The sequence below is a fragment of the Urocampus carinirostris genome, chromosome 19 (assembly GCF_059441175.1).
Source record: "Urocampus carinirostris isolate Australia breed hairy pipefish chromosome 19, RoL_Ucar_1.0, whole genome shotgun sequence".
Classification (NCBI taxonomy): Eukaryota; Metazoa; Chordata; class Actinopteri; order Syngnathiformes; family Syngnathidae; genus Urocampus; species Urocampus carinirostris.
The window spans coordinates 28843623-28863741 of NC_142367.1; the positions used below are offsets into that span (position 1 = coordinate 28843623).

A 20119-nucleotide genomic window follows, 5' to 3' on the forward strand; every position below is an offset into this window, starting at 1 on the left:
AAGTGTTGCTCACCGACTTTGTGTCAACGCTCAGACCCCCTGCAAAATGACAGGGAACATTGATCTCACCCGATTGGGTGAGATGGCGCAAGTGAAAGACTGGTTGTCGGGCCGTTAACCTTTCGGTCTTTCCGCGTTTGTCGGCAGGTCACCGGAGGAGCAGCAGCAAGCGGACAAAGGAGTTCGTCCGAGCGAGGACGGCTTGGGCAGGGACAACGACAGTCTCTACGGCACCACCGTCTTCTCCTTCTCCGACATCAAGCACATGTAATATTACACTTAAACGGTTAGATTTTCATATATGGTTTGTGCTATAGGCTAAGGTGACCATATAAATGTGGATTAATTGTGTACCGGTTAGGGCTGCAACAACTAATCCCTCCAATCGACGAAACCCTTTGCGCTCCGCCGGGCTGTCAGTCCGTCGAGAACGCGTGTCTGTAGATGTCGGCATACCCGTTGCAGAAACTTTAAAGCCGGCGTAGCTCACCGATAACGACACCATTATTCCCAAACACGGCGGCAGTAGCTCAGGTGGTAGAGCGCTCGTCTTGGGATCAAGGGATCCCAGTTCGAATCCCGGCTCGTCCGTGTTACATGTGGAAGTGTCCTTGGGTAAGACACTGAACCCCTAATACCCCCAATAAGCAGGTTAGCGCCTTACGTGGCTGCAAGGCCGCTATTGGGAAATGTGGAGCACACTGTTGGTTTTGGGTTAAAGATTGTTCTATCAGTTTCCAGCATAGCCTGTCTCAACTGTGAAGCTTAAATTAAGGATTATTAAACGATTTCCAGCCACAAGAGGGTCTGTTGGGGTGAGACATAGACCCAATCCCATTCCTCTCTCTTGGCCCTGAGAACCCTCCAGTGAGGTCCCTCCATAGGGAAGTCCCCTCAGTGAGTGGAGTGCAAAGTGAAGATTGTCCCCTAAGAAATTGGACGGGACCGTGATTTTCTGCACAGTTATCCTACTCTACGGTTTGGAGTGTGAAGATTTTTTTTTTGCGGCTCCCTCTAGATTCGTGCACTTCGTAAAGTAGCGCTTTTGCAATGTTCATGTTTTAACGCAAAAATTGCATTTATGTCTGACCGAAATATCTTGATATATTTCGTTGCAAATACATGCGTAGTTGTGGAAAACGACTTACATTTGTGCGGTTCCTTTCCAGCCATGTTTGTTGATATTGAGAATTCGCAAAGCCTTCTGGGTAGTCACTTCGCTCCAAGTGAGGTACCGACCTCCCTCGATCTGTGTTCTAAATGCGGTATTTTTAAGTCAATGTCAAAGTGGAGTAAAGTCAAGTAAAGTTTTTCAAGAACCGGCTTCTTCGGCTCACTAAAAGGAACCGGCTCTTTCGGGTCCCAAACGGCTCTTCGGGTTGTTTTTGCTTCTTTCATCCCTACATGACCAAATGTTATGTAAAATTGTACACAAAATGACTTAAAAAAGGGGGGGAATAGAACAAACAAGAAAAAAATACCAAAATGAAAAAGGAGTGAAAAGCTGAGAAAAAAGAAACAAAAGGAAGAGAAAAAAGAAGGGAAAATTCAGAAAAAAAGCAGAAAAAAAAGAAAAGAAGGAAACAGAGGAAAAAAAAGGAAATAGAGTACAAAAAGAAAAAAGTAACAGCTCGGAAAAAAATAAACACAATGAGATCTTTTTAAAGGAATTAAAAAAAAAAAGGAAAAAGAGGAAAAAGTTTGTGTTGCATTCAAATAATTTCCAATTATACTAGGTCAATCTTGTTGCCAACATTGTACTTCCACTAAAAAAATGTGATTAAATACAGTTCTGTATCTTACAACCGACTGAATAAGCCCCCAAAAATGTTAATATTTTGCGACAAAATATATCGGGAAATAAAAAGAAATGGAAATCTTGTGAAAGAATTGTAAAAACAAACGTTTGTAGGCAATTCATTCAAAAGAGAAAAATCATTTTGCATTGCCGGAACCTCAGCAAAATGTAACTTGATGTCAAGTTTTGGACATGTTTGATCATGATTTAGTTGCCACACTTGGGATTGCCGTTGCTCACTGTTGTTTCAAGCGTTGCTCACCCACTTTGTGTCAACGCTCAGACGCGTAAGGAAAATGACAGGGAACATTGATAAGGACTATTATTACAAATGAGGAGGCGATTAAAGGCCCTGCATGGCTGACGTATTTTGTCCTATGTTTCTAGAAAAACAAGTATGGAAAAATAAGTTTTACTACTCTTTTAGCATGTATTTATTTTGATGATTTTGTTTGTGTTAAATCGAAAAGTAATCATGAAAATCAAGCAAGTAACCTTGGCCTTTCCGAGCTCTGGAGACAAACGACCAACCGTCAAAATGTGTTTTGAATTTCTAGTGAAGCCGAGTCGCAGGGAACTTTCACTTCCAGGACGCCGACGATAAGAGGTCAGTCGACACTTTACTCTACACTCTCCACTTTCTACCCAACCGGGGGTCGGTAACTTGCTTGTGTTTTTAATGGGGTTTCTTTAGGAGGGCAAACGAGACAAAAACGCTTGCAGACGCCATTTTGACTGTAATTATTTGCACCGCTTATCCTCAGTAGGGTCGCGGGGGTGCTAGAGCCCATCCCAGCTATCTTCAGGCAGTGGGCAGGGGACACCCTCATTTGCTTGCCAGACAATCACAGAGACAAACTATTCACTCATTCATTCCCACCAAGGGACAATTTGGTTAGGCCAATCAACCTGACATGCATGTTTTTGGAATGTGGGAGGAAACCCACGCAAGCACAGGGAGAACATGCAAATTCCACACAGGAGGTTCGATCCCATGACCTCAGAACTGTGCCGCCCACGCGCGAAACACTGCGCCGCCGTGCTGCCTATATAGGACCAGGGTTGGGTAGGGTTACTTTAACTGGATTACTTTCAATTACTTTTGGAATACTCCAATACAAAATATGCTAATAAAAGACAAAATATACTAGATATGAATTAAAAGACTCCATTTTGTGCAGGCTTGGGGAGGAACGGAATATACGGAAGGTCAAAAATGATGTTGGATTTATTTTCTTTTTGTTTCTGTCGCATTTGATGTTCGTTTTGCCAGAGATCAAAGCCAGGAGAGAAAGCTTACCATGTGTTGTGAGTCATCATTTTATTCCTATTTATTTTCTTTTGTCTTTCATTAGCATATTTGGTATTGGAGTCATCCAAAAATCATTGAAAGTAATCCCGTTAAAGTAACCCTACCCAACCCTGGTTTTGCCGGAGATCAAAGAGATCAAAGCCAGCAGAGAAAGCTTACCGCGTGTTGTGAGTCATCATTTTATTCCTATTTAGTTTCTTTTGTCTTTTATTAGCATATTTGGTTTTGGAGTCATCCAAAAGTCATTGAAAGTAATCCAGTTCAAGTAACCCTACCCAATCTTGTATAGGACCTATTAAAAGAAAACGTCGAGCCTCATCTTTCAATAGAAAACAAGTATTTAGCATGATTTAGTCAAGAACATCGCGAAGCTTCTCGAAAATACTCGTTTCTGAAAAAATCTGAGGAAAACGTTTTTTTGTAATAGGATGCATTTCAAGCAGAACTTTCACTTTCTGTGCTTTTTTGTTTTGCATTTCTTGGATACATGAATTCTAAAGCATACAAAATGGGAGAAAATGGTGCATGTTTTTTGCACAATATCGATGTCACTGGTTGATTCTAATTCTTTAGAAGACATTCCGTCCGGTCTTCATCGGAGGAATACCGGTCACCTTATTGGTTCACGTGTTAATTCGTCCAAAAGGTTTTGAGCGGTTTCTATTTTATTTTTACTTTCATTTGTTTTGTTTTTTTTTGTTTTTTTTCAAAACTTCACAATAAAAACAACATCGAAAAATAGATTTCTTCATTTTGTTTCTTTGATTTGATCGAAGCAATAAAACATACCGTATCCCTGGGCACAAAGATTTCCATCTGCTGCAGGGACGTGGAACTTTTAGCCTAGCGTGTTACGTCATCCACTCCTCTGTTGTTAAACTACAACACAGCACCCTGAGGCCATCCTGTTAATAATCAAGACAAGGATACTGCTGGAAGTGCGAATTTCCCCACAGGGATGAATAAACTATCTATCCATCTCTATCTCTATCTTTGTCTGTCTGTCTGTCTGTCTGTCTGTGTCTGTCTGTCTTTGTCTCTGTCTCTGTCTGTCTCAGTGGCATAAACAAAGACGGAGAATAGAACAAGCATCCCGAGTCAATTTTAATTTATATCAAGTCAAAATGGGACTATAATAGGATACCTGAAAAATACTACTTGCGTGCTTCTTAATTCATAGAAAGTAAAAATGGGACTATAGTATGATACCTAGTAAACCGAGAGTATGTGACTAGTACATGAACCCAAGTTAATTTAATTTATAACAAGTAAAAATTGGACTATAATATGATAGCCAATAAAATGAGAGTACATAACTAAGTCAAAAGTAACATAACTTTTGGCCTAGCGTGTGACATCATCCACTCCGCTGTTGCTAAACTACAACACAGCACCCTGAGGCCATCCTGTTCACCTGTTAATAAACAACAAAAGGAGCTACCTTCTGACAATAACAACATACTTTAGCTAGCGGCATCGAACGGCTTTTACAACAAATACACGAAACCACATACAATTAGACAATAACAACTTGAGATGAAATGTGACCGAAGAGAATATACTTGCGTCGCAGAGTTCCTCCATGATAAACTGAGCGCCACATAAGAAGGGGGTGAGGTGGGAGGAGTTAAAGGAGGGGGGTTGAGCGAAGCAGTAACTCACCATGACTAAGCATTGTGTCAGGGCCTCCCCCTCCCCTTCATAATAAGAGTGTCCACACCGTGTCCTCAGTTGACATAAGCTCGCGCTCAATGGCGTCAAGTCAATAAATGCTTTTATTGAGAAGGTATATTTCTTAGACCCGCCAAGTTCTGAACCTGCAAAAGTGGAACCGAGAACTCGCGAGGTTCCACTGTATCTATGTATCTATACCGCGATTCATGGATTCAAACTTGAGGCGGAATTCTACAACAGAGTAGAAGGCTTTTCATTTTTGGCGCTTCTTTTTGGGGTCTGATACGGTTCTTTTGACATTTTTTTTCTCATTAGCGGGCAGAGTTCTGTCACCGAAAGCGCCCGAGCGGCCGTTCATCGTGTCGAGATGGCGTCAGTTTTGGTTCGCTCCGGTGACCTCCTTTCTGGGGAACGTCCTCATGTACTTCCTCTTTCTGCTGCTCTTCGCGTACGTCCTGCTGGTGGACTTCAAACCTCCTCCCCCCCGCGGCCCCGCCCTGACCGAGCTGGTGCTCTACTTCTGGGTCTTCACCATCGTCTGCGAGGAGATACGAGAGGTAAACCGGGAGAGGCCGCTTAGAGGGCTGCAACAACCCATCGATAACGCGGATTTGTTAAATCCATGCAAATAAGGGTGCGTTCGATTTTGCGATGCAATTGTAGTACCGCGTCGGACCAGCAGAATGCGCCTCGAGAGACGGTACTTATAACGAAAAAAGTATCTGTTTTCTGGCTCAGGAGGTAGAGCGCTCGTCTTGGGATCAAAAGATCGCAGTTCGAATCCCGGCTCCTCCGTGTTAAATGTCGAAGTGTCCTTGGGTAAGACGCTGAACCCCTAGTACCCCCAATAAGCAGGTGAGCGCCTTACATGGCTGTGAAACGATCAAACGCTACAAAGGTCACCATTTTCAAAGGAACGGAAAGTGCTGTAAAACTACAGGGAAAAAAACCCTGAAATAAAGTAAAGAGAAAAATATTGATCCCAAGATCCAAGAAGAAATCCCCACATTCAAGAGTGCTCTCCATTCAGGCCCCAGTGCTATGGAATGCTCTTCCCCCTGAGATTGGATCTGCAACCTCAGTGGAAATGTTGAAATCTAAGCTTAAAACATACTTCTATTCTATAGCATATGAATAACGTAGATTTTATGTTGATATTATGTGTATTATTTGCCCTCATGTAGGTTTTAGATCAGGGGATGGTGTCATAATAGTCTGTGGCTGGCAACAGTCTGTGGTCTGTGCAGCCCTTTGAGACTGTCCTTCTCAAGGTTTCTCCATTTTCCTCATGTTGAGGTTTTTGAGTTTTTCCTTGCCCTCATGTAGGTTTCAGATCAGGGTATAGTGTCATAACAGTCTAGTTTGTAATAATCTGTGGTCTGTGCAGCCCTTTGAGACTCTTTGTGATTAAGGGCTAAACCAAAAAACAGGACTTGACATGAGGTTTTTGAGTTCTTCCTTGCCCTACTGTAGGTTTTAGATCAGGGGATGGTGTCATAATAGTCTGTTCAGCCCTTTGAGACTCTTTGTGGTTAAGGGCCAAACAAATAAACAGGACTTGACTTAAAAAGAAAAATAACAGTGATGCCATGTTGAACTCAACATAAGAGGCAGATTCGAAAGCTTGTCATATATGGTTTGCACATTGAGGGTGTTTATAATTATATAAAGAATTAACCAAAAACCAAATTTGTTAAAAACATTTTTTAATTTTTTTTTCCTACACGTAAAATGAAATGTAGTGCTTTTCCGTTTTTGTTTTGTATGATAAGTTCAAATGTGATCTGCTCTTTGGCTATAAGGTGGTAGGAAAACAGGATCTTACATAGTTGAAGGTGTATAGCATATATTTCTTTTTTGAAACTAAGGAATGGTTGGCATTTTGTTTATACTTAGGCTATTAGAATAACACTTGGATTTTTCCATGATATTATATGATAAAATATTTTATGGTTTGGTGGATTTTTTCATGATTTTAAATGATAAAATCTTTTATTGTTCGGTGCACTATATTTCTAGTTGTCCAAAACTTCAATATTAAGTCAAGTCAAATTTATTTATATAGCCGTTAATCACAAAAATGTCAAAGGACTGAACAGGATTACAATGACACCATGAAAAGCTCTTAAATCATTGACAGGGCCCTGAAAAAATGCAAACATATAAAAAAAAAAGAAAAAAAGTCAATCATCTTTGTTCAGTTAACATATTCACCAAAAGAGGGCGCTCCAAGACCACTCTGTTCCTCAAGGGCAGAGCAGTGACTTCACACTTTGGGAACCAAACCTCATTCATATGAATTTGATAAAACATACAAAAACAAAAAATACAAACTATTGAAGGAAAAGTTTTTAAATAATTGACAGAGTCCTGAAAAAATGTAAAAATATTTAAAAAAAAAAAAAGTCAATCATCTTTGTTCAGTGAACATGTTCACCAAAAGAGGGCGCTCCAAGATCACTCTGTTCCTCAAGGGAAGAACAGTGACGTCACACTTTGGGAACCAAACCTCACTCATTTGAATTTGATTTAACAAACAAAAACAAAAAATACAAACTATTGAAGGAAAAACTCTTAAATAATTGACAGAGCCCTGTAAAAAATACTAGTGATGCATTTTGGGTATTTTAAGAACCCCTACTCTTATAAAAAAAAAAAAAATACAAATTAGACCTGAAAATTGGATAAAGACCCCAAAAATACTATTGTTGCATTTTGGCTATTCTAAGAACCCCAACAAGCATTTGCACACCACTCTTGATGTTTCTGAAGGGCAAAACAGTTAACGTATGGAAAATCCTTTCATTGTTATTATCTATTTCCTATTTACATAAGTTTTTTTTTTAGGTGCGCCTTCATAATCGGTGTAGGTCGCATTCCTTTCAGAAACAACGAGACAACGCTCAGAGAAGCGCAAGAGAGAAACGAGCTGCAGGTTGAAATATATCCACTTGATGTTGCCAAAGCCAGGTGCCTCGAACAAAGACACTCTACTTGTATTTCTTTCTCACTCTCTCTCTCTTCCTCCCCTTTTCTCTCACCCTCTTTCACTCTCTCTGTCTCTGTTTTTCTCTTTCTTTGTTCCTCTTTCTCTCTGTGTGTTTTTACCTTCTTTTGCCCTCTTCCTTTTTCATTTTTCTCTTTTCTCTCTCTCTCTCTCTCTCTCTTGCTTTCTCCTTCTCTCTTTCTCTCTTTTTCTCCTTCTCTCTTTGTATTTCGTACTTTCTCTCTTTTTCCCCTTCTCTATTTCTCATTTAATCTCTTTTGTTTCTCTCTCTCTCTTTCCCTCTCTTTTTGCTCTCTCTCTCTCTTTCTTCCTTTCTCTTTTTCTTTGTCCAAAAAGAAAGTGAGAAAGTCAGAGAGAGAGAAAAACAAAGAGAGCAAGACAGAGAAAGAAAACAAAAGAGAGAAAAATGAGAGAGAGAGAGAGCAAGAGTGTGAGAAGGAAAGAGAAAAAAGAGAAAGCAAGAAGGAGAAAGAAAAAAATCTAGAAAAAAGAGAGAGGGTGAGAGAGAGAGAGAGAGAGAGAAAAAGATACTGCTACAGATGCTTTGCTATTTAAAGTACAGCTCATTTTCTCCCTTGCTCTTCGCTCAGTGTTGTCTAGCGGGCCGGATCGAAATCTTCGGCGGGCCCGATTCGGCCCGCGGGCCGCCTGTTTGACAGGATTTTGTCGAGATACGGTTTTTGTTCGCTTTTTATTCGAACGTTCGAATAAAGTTTTCATCCATTCATTCATTCCTCTAAGCATACGGCTATTTTGAACGCTCGGAAAAGACGCGACGTAAACAACTCCGAGAGCTGAAAACCGCTTTATGATGTAACGAGTCTACGTAACAGCTTTATTTTCATTTCTAACTGCTTTAGTCTGGAAAATATGACTTTTTTTCTCCCCGAGACTTTCTTTTTAGGGACCATGACTTTACGGCAGAGAGTGAGAGTTTATATCCAGGACGTGTGGAACAAGTGCGACCTGACTGCAATTATCCTCTTCATCATCGGCCTACTTTGCAGGTAAGGGATCGGCCCTTTCTAATGTAAGCTTTGCCACGGTCAAATGAGGCCGGGCGGATAAACACTCCACCGCAAATGGCACAAAATTAGCACTCGATGTCCTTGCCCAATTATCCTTCACACAAAATTGAATGGCACAAAGTGTGCCCTGTTCAAAGACGGGAGTAACCTGTGAAATACCGAGGTATCTTTTTTATTACCGTATAAAATAATAATACTGCAAATGAGATATACGCTAACAGTAAAAGAGAATCATGGATGCTCAAGAAGAAACGGTCCACTTAAAGCACCAGGGGACCAGGGGTATCCGACTCTTTCGTTCGAACAAAACATTGCCGATTCTGCCAAGTGCTCCGAATGTCAAAGTGGAAAAAATTCAATGATGCGCAGGTCAACGGCAGAAGTGACTATGACTCTCTAGCGCACGGGTGTCGAACGGGCGGCCCGCGGGCCAGCTCAGGCCCGCCGAAGGTTTAAATCCAACCCGCAAGACAACAGTGAGAAAAGCGCAAGAGGAAAATGAGCTGTGGTTTGAAATATTTCCACCGGATGTCACCCAAGCCAGTTAACACTTGCAAAACGATTGTGGTCGTATTTCTCCATTTCTCTCTGACACACTTCTTTTTTATTTATTTCTCCTTCTTTTTCTTTCTTCTGTTCACTCTGTCTTTCTCTCTCTTCTCTATTTCTCTCACACTCTAACTCTTTCTTTTTCTCTGTCATGCTCTCTATTTTCTCTCTCTAATTTACACTTTAATTTTCTTTATTTCTATTTTTCCTCTTTCTTTCTCACCCTCTTTCTTTCCCTTTTTCTCTCTCTCTCTTTCTCTCACCTCACTTTGTCTTTTTCTCATGCTGATCCTTTTCCTTCTGTTGTTTCACTTCTCTTATTCTTTTTTTTCTTTCTCTTTTTTCACTTTTTTTCTCTATATTCATTTCTCCCTTCTCCATTCATATCTCTATTCTGCTCTCTCTTTTTCTCTCACTGTTACTCTGTCTCCCTTGTTCTCCCCATCTTTTTATCGCTCTCTCTTTCACTCCCTCTCTTTCACTCTCTCTCTTTTTCTCTCTTTCTCTTAAACTTACTCGTCCGGCCCTGTAAGATTTTTTTATAGCATTTGTGGCCCCCCAGTTAAAACCAGTTCGACACCCCTGCCTTAAAGGGAGGGTGTGTCCTATTTGAACGGTAGATGTCACTGTATCGTGTAGTGCGACCGAAAACAAGTGCTACAAACACAAGTAGGAACAAAAACGACGGAGACTCTAGGTGACCAAACTGCAACGTTTTTTGTCCATTTTTCACGTCGCATTTTTAAAACTATGGGAAAAAAAATAGGAAAGAAATAAAGTGAAAATTGGAATGAAAATAGGAAGAAAAACAGGGAAGAAAGAGAAAAGAAGAAAAAGCGAACGAAGGAGAAAAAAAACATAGAATAGAAATAGAGGGGGGGAAGATGGGGGAATAAAGAAGCATAGAATAAAAAGGACAAAAGGAAAAGAAAAATGTGTAAAACTAGAGAAGGAAAAAGACATTTGAGAAAAAAAGTAAGATTAGAGGTAACATTGGCTGCAAGATGGCGGTCAATCATGTCCCTCGAGGTGAGCCTCTTCTTATAGAATGGATTCAAATGGAATATACCTTTACACTCCAGTTTCACACATTCACAGATTCACAGTGAGGTCAAAGAAATAGAATTTTTTGAACTACTAGTACTTAAAAACATGCATGTGTGTATAATAGTACCCGCATTTTTTGGATCATTATTTAAAGGTAGTCCCAAATATTCCCTTCAAGACTTTTCCTAAACCCAAGACCCCCCCCCTGTCTAGTATCCCTCGCAAGCCCCCCCCCCTCAAGATTTCCTCCTTCTCACCGATAGTCTTTTGTTGCTCCTTGTTTTTATAACCTTATCTTCTCTGTTCCTTTATCTTCTTGGTTTCTTTTATCCTCACTGTGAATACGTGAACCTGGAGTGCCATGCCCGATTTCGTTGTCACAATATGTTAACCCATTTTGTAACAATGACAATAGAGGTGTATTCTATTCTATTCTATCAAAAAGGAGCCCCCCTAGTGAGGTTTGACCACATCCCTTGTGTCCTGCGCAGGGTTGGGTAGGGTTACTTGAACTGGATTACTTTCAATGACTTTTGGATTACTCCAATACCAAATATGCTTATAAAAAAACAAAAGAATGACTCCATTTTGTGCAGGCTTGGGGAGTAACGGAATACACGGAAGGGCAAAAAATGATGTTGGATTGATTTTCATTTTGTTTCTGTTGCATTTGATGTTCGTTTTGCTGGAGATCAAAGCCAGGAGAGAAAGCTTACCGCGTGTTGCGAGTCATCATTTTATTCATATTGAATTTCTTTGGTCTTTTAATAGCATATTTGGTATTGGAGTCATCTAAAAGTCATTGACAGTAATCCAGTTCAAGTAACCCTACCCAACCCTGGTTTTGCCGGAGATCAAAGCCAGCAGAGAAAGCTTACCACGTCTTGTGAGTCATCATTTTATTCCTATTTAGTTTATTTTGTCTTTTATTAGCATATTTGGTATTGGAGTACTCTAAAAGTCATTGAAAGTAATCCAGTTCAAGTAACCCTACCCAATCCTGGTTTCGCTGGAGATCAAAGAGATCAAAGCCAGCAGAGAAAGCTTACCACGTCTTGATAGTCATCATTTTATTCCTATTGAGTTTCTTTTGTCTTTTATTAGCATATTTGGTATTGGTGTAATCCAAAAGTCATTGAAAGTAATCCAGTTGAAGTAACCCTACCCAACCCTGGTTTTGCCGGAGATCAAAGAGATCAAAGCCAGGAGAGAAAGCTTACCACGTCTTGATAGTCATCATTTTATTCCTATTTAGTTTCTTTGGTCTTTTATTAGCATATTTGGTATTGGAGTACTCTAAAAATAATTGAAAGTAATCCAGTTCAAGTAACCCTACCCAACCCTGGTCCTGCGCTCGGGTCCTTCCGACAGCACAATCGATAGTACGCACACGTATGCTCGATTCGATAAGTCGAAAGTGTTGAAAATAGGAGACGGGAGACATGACAAAACAGTGAACTTGCGCCTGTAATAACGGCGGAGGACGATATGAAAAAGTCGAGCGCTAGGAGGATGGAGGGTTCGTAACCGGGACGCAATCTGTTTTTCTTCAGGATGTTCGACTGGTCTTACGAATTGGGTCGAGATGTCCTGTGTGTGGACTACATGGTCTTCACCCTCCGCCTCATTCACATCTTTGCCATCCACAAACAACTGGGGCCCAAAATCATCATCGTCGGAAAGATGGTAAGGACGCCGGAACATTTTCTTCATTTTGGATCTGTCCGGTGCTTTCCGAGAGCCGATTCAAGACGCTAGATCGGGGGCGTCAAACTCCTTTTAACTCCGGGGGCCACACCATAGAACCAACATTCTGTCGGGGGCCGGACGAGTAGATTCAAGAGAAAGAAAAAGAGAGAGAAAGAAATAAGAGAAAGAAGAAGTAAAAAGGAGAGAGGGCGGGACAAAGAGAGACAGAGAGAGAGAGAACCTGAGAAACAAAAGAGATAAAAAGTTGTGAGAGAAGGGAAAAAGAAGGGAGAGGAAGATAGAAATCCAAAGAGAAATAGAAAGACAGAAGGAGAGAAAAGAGATAAGAAAGCGCGAAGGGTAGGAAGAGAGAAAGATAGAAAGAGAAAAGAGAGAAAGGGAAAAAAGGAAGTTGGAGCAAAAGAGTTTAAAAGACACAGATAGAGAGAGAGAGAGTGAAAGACAGAGAGGGAGAAAAGGTGTGGGAGAGGGAGAGAGAGAGACAGAGAGAGAGAGAACAAAATAGGTTAAGAGAGAGAGAGAAAGTTAGAGCAAAAGAGGTTAAGAGAGAGAGAGAGAAAGTTAGAGCAAAAGAGGTTAAGAGAGAGAGAGAGAGAAAGTTAGAGCAAAAGAGGTTAAGAGAGAGAGAGAGAGAGAAAGTTAGAGCAAAAGAGGTTAAGGGAGAGAGAGAGAGAGAGAGAGAGAGAGAAAGTTAGAGCAAAAGAGGTTAAGAGAGAGAGAGAGAGAGAATAAGTTAGAGCAAAAGAGGTTAAGAGAGAGAGGGAGAAAAAGAAAGTTAGAGCAAAAGTGGTTAAGAGAGAGAGGGAGAAAGAGAGTGGAAGAAACAGAGACAGAGGGAGAAGAGGTGTGGAAGAGAGTGGGAGAAAAGGGGCGGAAAAGAGAGAGAAAGAGAGAAATACAAGTACAGTGTCTTTGTGAGAGGCACCTGGCGTTCAACCCGCAGCTTGTTTTTCTCTTGCGCTTCTCTGAGTGTTGTCTCACGGGCCGGATTCAATCCCCTAGCGGGCCTGATCCGGCCCGCGGGCCGCCTGTTTTGACACCCGTGAATGACACCCCGGCGGCCCACCGGAACCTGATGGGAAAATGTGCAATTCTCAGGTTTATTTTTTTTTTCTCCAGATGAAAGACGTCTTCTTCTTCCTTTTCTTCCTGGGGGTGTGGCTGATGGCTTACGGGGTGGCCAACCAAGCCTTGCTGTATTCCTACGACCCTCGCCTGGATCGCATTTTCCGACGGGTTTTCTACCGGCCCTATTTACATATTTTTGGCCAGATTCCCGTGGAAGAAATGGACGGTAGGGGCCCGACATTCTACCCTCCATTCCGGACTCCGGAGCGCTCCGATTTAGGAATTTTCTACAAGGCCAGGGTAGGGTTACTTGAACGGGATGACTTTCAATGACTTTTGGATGACTCCAATACCAAATATGCTAAGAAAAGACAAAAGAAACTAAATAGGAATCAAATGATGACTCACAACACGCGGTAAGCTTTCTCTGCTGGCTTTGATCTCTTTGATCTCCGGCAAAACCAGGGTTGGGTAGGGTTACTTTAACTGGATTACTTTCACTGACTTTTGGATGACTCCAATACCAAATATGCTAATAAAAGACAAAAGAAACTAAATAGGAATCAAATGATGACTCACAACACGCGGTAAGCTTTCTCTGCTGGCTTTGATCTCTTTGATCTCCGGCAAAACCAGGGTTGGGTAGGGTTACTTTAACTGGATTACTTTCACTGACTTTTGGATGACTCCAATACCAAATATGCTAAGAAAAGACAAAAGAAACTCAATAGGAATCAAATGATGACTCACAACACGCGGTAAGCTTTCTCTCCTGGCTTGGATCTCTTTGATCTCCGGCAAAACGAACATCAAATGCGACGGAAACAAAACGAAAATCAATCCAACATCATTTTTGCCGTTCCATGTATTCCGTTACTACCAAGCCTGCACAAAATGGAGTCATTTTATTCCTATTTAGAGAGAGAGCCAACATGTAAGAGACGGAGAAGGCGAGCGAGACAGAAACATGGAGAAAAAGTGAGAGGAATAGAGAGAGAGAACACGATAAAGACAAACATAGAAAAAAGGGGAGAAAGAAAGACTGAGAAAAGAAAAGAGTAAAAAAAAGACCAATAAAGAAAATTAAAGAAAGTGAGAAAGAGAAAGATCAAAAGAATAAAAAGGTGAAAAAGATAGAGTAAGAAAAAGAGATAACGAGAGTAGGGATTAGAGAGTGAGGAAGAATGAGACGGTGAGAAAAAAGAAGGAAAGAGCAAAAAAGAGGGAGAGAAATAGAACAAAATGAGGAAAAGAGGGAGAGGTAATGAGAAGGAAAGAGAAAAAAAAGTGAAGAAAGTTAGAGAGAAAGAGAAAAGACAGAGAATGAAAAAAATGAGAGAAAGAGAGAGAGAAGAAAAAAGAGGGAAAGAGAGAGTGAGAAGGAAAGAGAAAAAAGAGAAAGCAAGAAAGAGATAGACAAATATCGAGAGAAAGAGAGAGAGACAGAGAAAGAGAGATACTACTACAGATGCTTTGCTATTTAAAGTACTCCTTCTTTCCCCCTCTCACTTTTTCTTTTTATTTCCTTTGTTCCTCGCATTCTCTCTCTTTCTCCCTTTCTTTGTCCCACCCTCTTTTTCCCTCTTTTTCTCTTTTTCTTTCTCTCTAATCTACTAGTCCGGCCCCCGAGAGAATATTTGTTCTATCGTGTGGCCCCCGAGTTTGACACCCCGGGGATAGAGAGTCATAGTCCCTTCTGCAGTTTGCCTGCGCATCATTGATATTTTTCACTTTGACATTCAGAGCACTTGGCAGAAATGGCAATGTTTTCTTTGAATGAAACATTCGGATACCCCTTGCAAAAAAAAAAGAAGAAACCGCAGAAAGACGTAGAAAATCAAGTAGCGGCTCGTCGTCCGGACGGTCTCGTCACATTTTGAGCCCGTCTGAGATTGCTTTCTTCTTTATTTTGAGCAGTTGGGAAAGACTGGGACATGGCCTGCACCAATAACGTGACGCTGATCGACGAGGGGGCGGAGCCTTGTCGGATTACGTACAGTAATTGGCTGGTGGTCATTCTGCTGGTTGTTTATCTGCTGGTCACCAACATCCTGCTTATCAATCTTCTCATTGCCATGTTTAGGTATGCCCGTCCGCCTACGGTGCCCTGAAAAATCATTTGCCCCCTCCCCGATTTCCTGTGTTTTTTTTTTGTACATTTATCACTCGTCGATTCCATTGAGCAAGGCACAAAGAAACCCAAACCTCGCTGGCTCCGTGTGGAAATGGCATTGCCCCGGTTGAACCACCTCGTAACAGAAATCCAACATTTAGGAGCATTGCGAATGAGTCTTTCACATCACTTTGGAGGAATTTTGGCCCATTCTTCTTTGCAAGATCATTTCAAATCTTCCATATTGGGGGGTTTCTAGCACCAACTGCCCGGTTAAGGTCACACCACAGCGTCCTCCATCGGATTTCAAGCCAGACTTCATTTTCCACTCACGACTCCACCAGAAGAAAGACGCTGGCCAAAAATGGCGTCTGTGGGAGAGTTCCTAGGCGGAAACTATTGCTGTCGGAAAAGAACACAAGGAGTCGTCTCCCTTTTGCCAAAAAGCATCTTGATTATCCTCAAAACCTCTGGAGAAACATTCTTTGGACTGATGAGTCAAAAATGGAACTTTTTGGTGGAAAAAAATTCATAGTGTTTGACAAAAAAGGACATGTCACAATTAACTATTGTTTTTTATTGCATTACTATTTTAATTTGGGTAAGTTTTTCTCAGCACTATGTTGTAAATCCCCTTCTTTAATTATTCATCCCTATCTTTTTTCTCTTCTTCACCTTTATATTACATGATTTACCTCGGAGTGCCGAGTCTAATCCCATCGCATACAACGTTGATATCAATGACAATTAAGACGATTCCAATTCTGACATGAAGCCAACTGTAAAGCATGGTGGTGGTAGCGTGATGGTCTGAGACTGCTTTGCTGCCTCAAAACCAGGAAAACTCGGTGTGGTTGACACCAGATCCTAAAGGAGAAGGTTCAGCCATCAGTTTACATTCAAGCCCTCTAGAATCCCGATATACCAGCAAGTCTGCCTCTGATTGGCTCAAAAAAAACAAAGAAAAATGAAGGTTCTGCAGTGGCTGCGTCAAAATCTGGATTGATATTCCATTGAGATGCTGTGGTGTGAACTTAACCTGGCAGTTTGTGTTAAAATACGCTCCAATATGGCAGAATTGATTTTGCAAAGAAGAGTGGGCTAACATTCGGTTGTGAAAGACTCATTACCAATGATTGTAAACGTTTGAGTTACGTTATGGCTGCCAAATTCTAGAAATTCAAATATCTAGCAGTATCGTGTAGACCCTTCTATCTACCGAGAGAGCTAACGGTGGTCATTGTGCTTGCTGTTTAGGTTCCACCGGATGCTAACGTTAGATAGCGCAAAATCTCCTGCCCGCTGCTATCAATAAACAGCAGCTTGTACACCCCGACGGAGCTTTTAGCGTCGCCGGCGACTTTAATCGGGCATGTTTAAGGACTGTACTTCCCAAATCCATTCAACACGTGGACTGAGCAATTAGGAAAAAAACCCTGGACCGTGTGTACAGTAAAATCAAACATCTAGTCGGATCCGGCCATCTCTGTCTGTCCCTCACCCCCTCATACATCTCCCTCAGAAGGAAAACAAAGCCTGCACCAAAGACAGTGCAAACATTGTCTTTGTTCCTTTATCTCTTTGTTTTCCTTATCCTCACTGTAAAATGTGGACCTGGAGTGCCACGTCCAATTCGGGCCGAAATGGGGCAATGCTTTTTTCACAAAGGCCAGATAGGTTTTGATTTTTTTTCGTGCCTTCGAGAACGGAATCCACATTTGTATTTCCCTGGGTTGTCTCTGTTTGACGTTAAAATCGTTTTATTGATCTGAAATCCGAGTGAGTGACAAACATGCACAAAAAAAAACCACAGACACTAAATACCGTAACTGCCACAATTGTCTTTGTGGTAGTTCCACATTTTCCGAGGTGCAGGCCAACAGCGACATCTACTGGAAGTTTCAGCGCTACAACCTGATCGTGCAGTACCACTCCCGGCCTTCGTTAGCGCCGCCGTTCATCATCCTCTCGCACATCAATCTCTTCATCAAGAGGAACATCCGGAAAGTCTCCTCCGTCAAGATTCACCATTTTGGTGAGTACCATCCATCGGGTCCTCGGAAGCGGGGTGGGCAAACAACGGCCCGCGGGCCACTTTCGCTCGCAGCGGGCTTTTTCATCCGGTCCGCCAATCTCATCTCATCAGCTTCACCGCTTATCCTCAGTAGGGTCGCGGGGGTGCTGGAGCCCATCCCAGCAATCATCGGGCAGTGGGCAGGGGACACCCTGAACCGGTTGCCAGCCAATCGCTGGGCACACGGGGACAGACAACTCACTCGCTCATTCACACCTAGGGACAATTAGGATCGGCAAATTCACCTGAAATGCATGTTTTTTGAAATGTGGGAGGAAACCCACGCAAGCACGGGGAGAACGTACAAACTCCGCACAGGAAGTCTGGAGCTGGATTTGAACCCACGCAGGAGGTTCCCGAGACATGAACTGTGTCGCACATGCGCTAACCACCGTGCCGCCGTGCTGCCCGTCCGCTAATCCAATACCGTAAAAATATCCCGACAGTATATACATAATCGTAGATGAAGTATTACTCATAAAAACATAGTTTTTTTTTCCTCGCTGTCCTTTTGTGTATCCACTTCAGAGATAGTACAAAATATCACAAACTTACTACAAAACAAAATATCAAATTGAGTTTTTAAGAAATAATATTTTGCTTCTGTCTTGAAAAGAGAAATAGTACAGAAAAAGTATAAAAATAGTACTAAAGTATACTATAATACTTAAGTACTACTACAGAAATACTAGAACAATTCAACAACAGTAATACTAAGTACAACTACATTAATACATGTAATATATTACAGAAATATACCAAAATGCTACTCTAGAAAAACAAAACGCGAGAGAAAAGAAAGAGAAAAACTTCTGAAAACAGGAATACTATAATGCTTAAATTACTACAACAGAGCAGTACAGTAATACTACAAAAATGCTACAGTATAATTTCGGAAATACAACCACAGAAATTGTACAACACGAGTAAATATCCGATCTTAAAATTGGGGACCTAATATATAGTTTTGCTTTCAGTTAAAAAAGTGAAATACCACTACAGAAATACTACTACAGTATTTCTGTAAATATACCACTACATCAATGCTACAAAAATACTAGAACAAATATACAAAACGAAAAGTCCAAAACTAAATGTCGAACTTATTGCTTAGAAACGGGAACCTGGTTTATCTGAACTGTGAGCGTTTCAAGACCAATTTGATGAAGCTAATTTGTTTAAACCCAAATATGAGGTTTGGAGTTTTCCCTTGCCCGCATGTTGGTTTGAGATCAGGCGATGGTGTGATTGTAATCCTGTGCAGTCCTTTGATACACCAGATAACTTTATTTGAGAACACTATGAAGACCAATGTTGAACGTCTGGAACTTGGAACGTGTCCCCAATGCAATAAGGAGCGTTCCCTTTTTGTCATACCTTCTCTCTGCGTATATTTTTGGGACGACGCCCAACGACCTTCTCTCTAAAATAATCTGCGTGTATATTGACTCTTGAATGCAAAACTGGATGGGATCTCAAAGTCTGGGCCCCCGGGCTATATTTGGACCCCAGAACAGAAGATGAGATGGTCGAGAAGGGAAATGATTCGCGCTTGTCTCCGATTGGAGTTTTGCAGCTGAAAGGCAAAGCGGCCAACCGACTCATGACGTGGGAAACCATTCAGAAGGAGGACTTCTTGACCGCTCAGAACAAAATCCAGAAGAGTAGCGACTCGGAGAGGCTGAAGCGCATGGCTGCCAAGTAAGTCGTCCAGACGCCTTCAAATTTCCCAGCCGAACGATAAAATGTCCGCAACGTAGAACAGGATTGTCGAGAAACGGATTAGCGGCGCTTTATGACTGTTATGTTTGGAGCTACGTAACCTGATTTTTCTCTCCAATGTTTTTATAAAGATTCTTTTTAAGCGTTTGCAATCATTTAATCCTAAACAAACGCATTTCAAATATGATTTGCTAGTTTATACACGCATGCCTTGTTTTCTTAAGCAGTGCCTCCGAACGTTTTCCAACACGACATTTCAAAATCATGAACCCCAACAAAGATTGTTTTGTTCAGAAACGCATACATATGTGAAGTTCATATTAATATCCATCCTTCCATCCAGTATCTGCACTGCTTATCCTCAGTAGGGTCTCGGGGGTGCCGGAGTCCATTCCTGCCGTCTTTGGGCAATGGACACCCTGAACTGGTAGCCAGCCAATCGCAGGGCACACAGGGACAGACAATTCACTCGCTCATTCGCTCCTAGAGACAATTTGGACCGGCCAATTCACCTGACATTTGGAATGTGGAAGGAAACCCATGCAAGCACGGGGAGAACATGCAAACTCCGAACAGGAGGTTAAATCTCACGACCTAAGAGCTGTGCCGCCTTGCTGCCCCTATTTCAAAATCATGAACCCCGAAAAGATTGTTTTGTTCAGAAAAGCCTACATATGTAAAGTTCATATTAATATCCATCCTTCCATCCATTATCTGCACCGCTTATCCTCAGTAGGGTCTCGGGGGTGCTGGAGCCCATCCCTGCCGTCTTTGGGCAGTGGACACCCTGAACTGGTTGCCAGACAGTTGCAAAGCACACAGGGACAGACAATTCGCTCGCTCATTCAATCCAAGAGACAATTTGGACCACAACCACGGGGAGAATATGCAAACTCCACACAGGAGGTTCGATCGCACGACCTCAGAACTGTGCCGCCTTGCTGCCCCTATTTCCAAATCATGAACCCCTAAAAAATATCGTTTTGTTCAGAAACATCTCTAAAGCGCATTTTATTT

General features: G+C 41.7%; 1 protein-coding gene across 1 annotated transcript in view; it reads left to right on the forward strand.

Moving 5' to 3' along the window:
- The window catches only part of LOC148347936 (transient receptor potential cation channel subfamily M member 4-like), a 57672-nt gene that overhangs the window by 34323 nt on the left and 3230 nt on the right, over nt 1–20119 (forward strand). Inside the window, exons 17-25 of the mRNA XM_088323608.1 lie at nt 148–267; nt 2356–2405; nt 5100–5341; nt 8683–8798; nt 11969–12101; nt 13245–13419; nt 15111–15276; nt 17160–17341; nt 18949–19081. Of these exons, the coding sequence (XP_088179734.1) occupies nt 148–267; nt 2356–2405; nt 5100–5341; nt 8683–8798; nt 11969–12101; nt 13245–13419; nt 15111–15276; nt 17160–17341; nt 18949–19081 (1317 nt within the window). The remainder of the gene's footprint in view (nt 1–147; nt 268–2355; nt 2406–5099; nt 5342–8682; nt 8799–11968; nt 12102–13244; nt 13420–15110; nt 15277–17159; nt 17342–18948; nt 19082–20119) is intronic.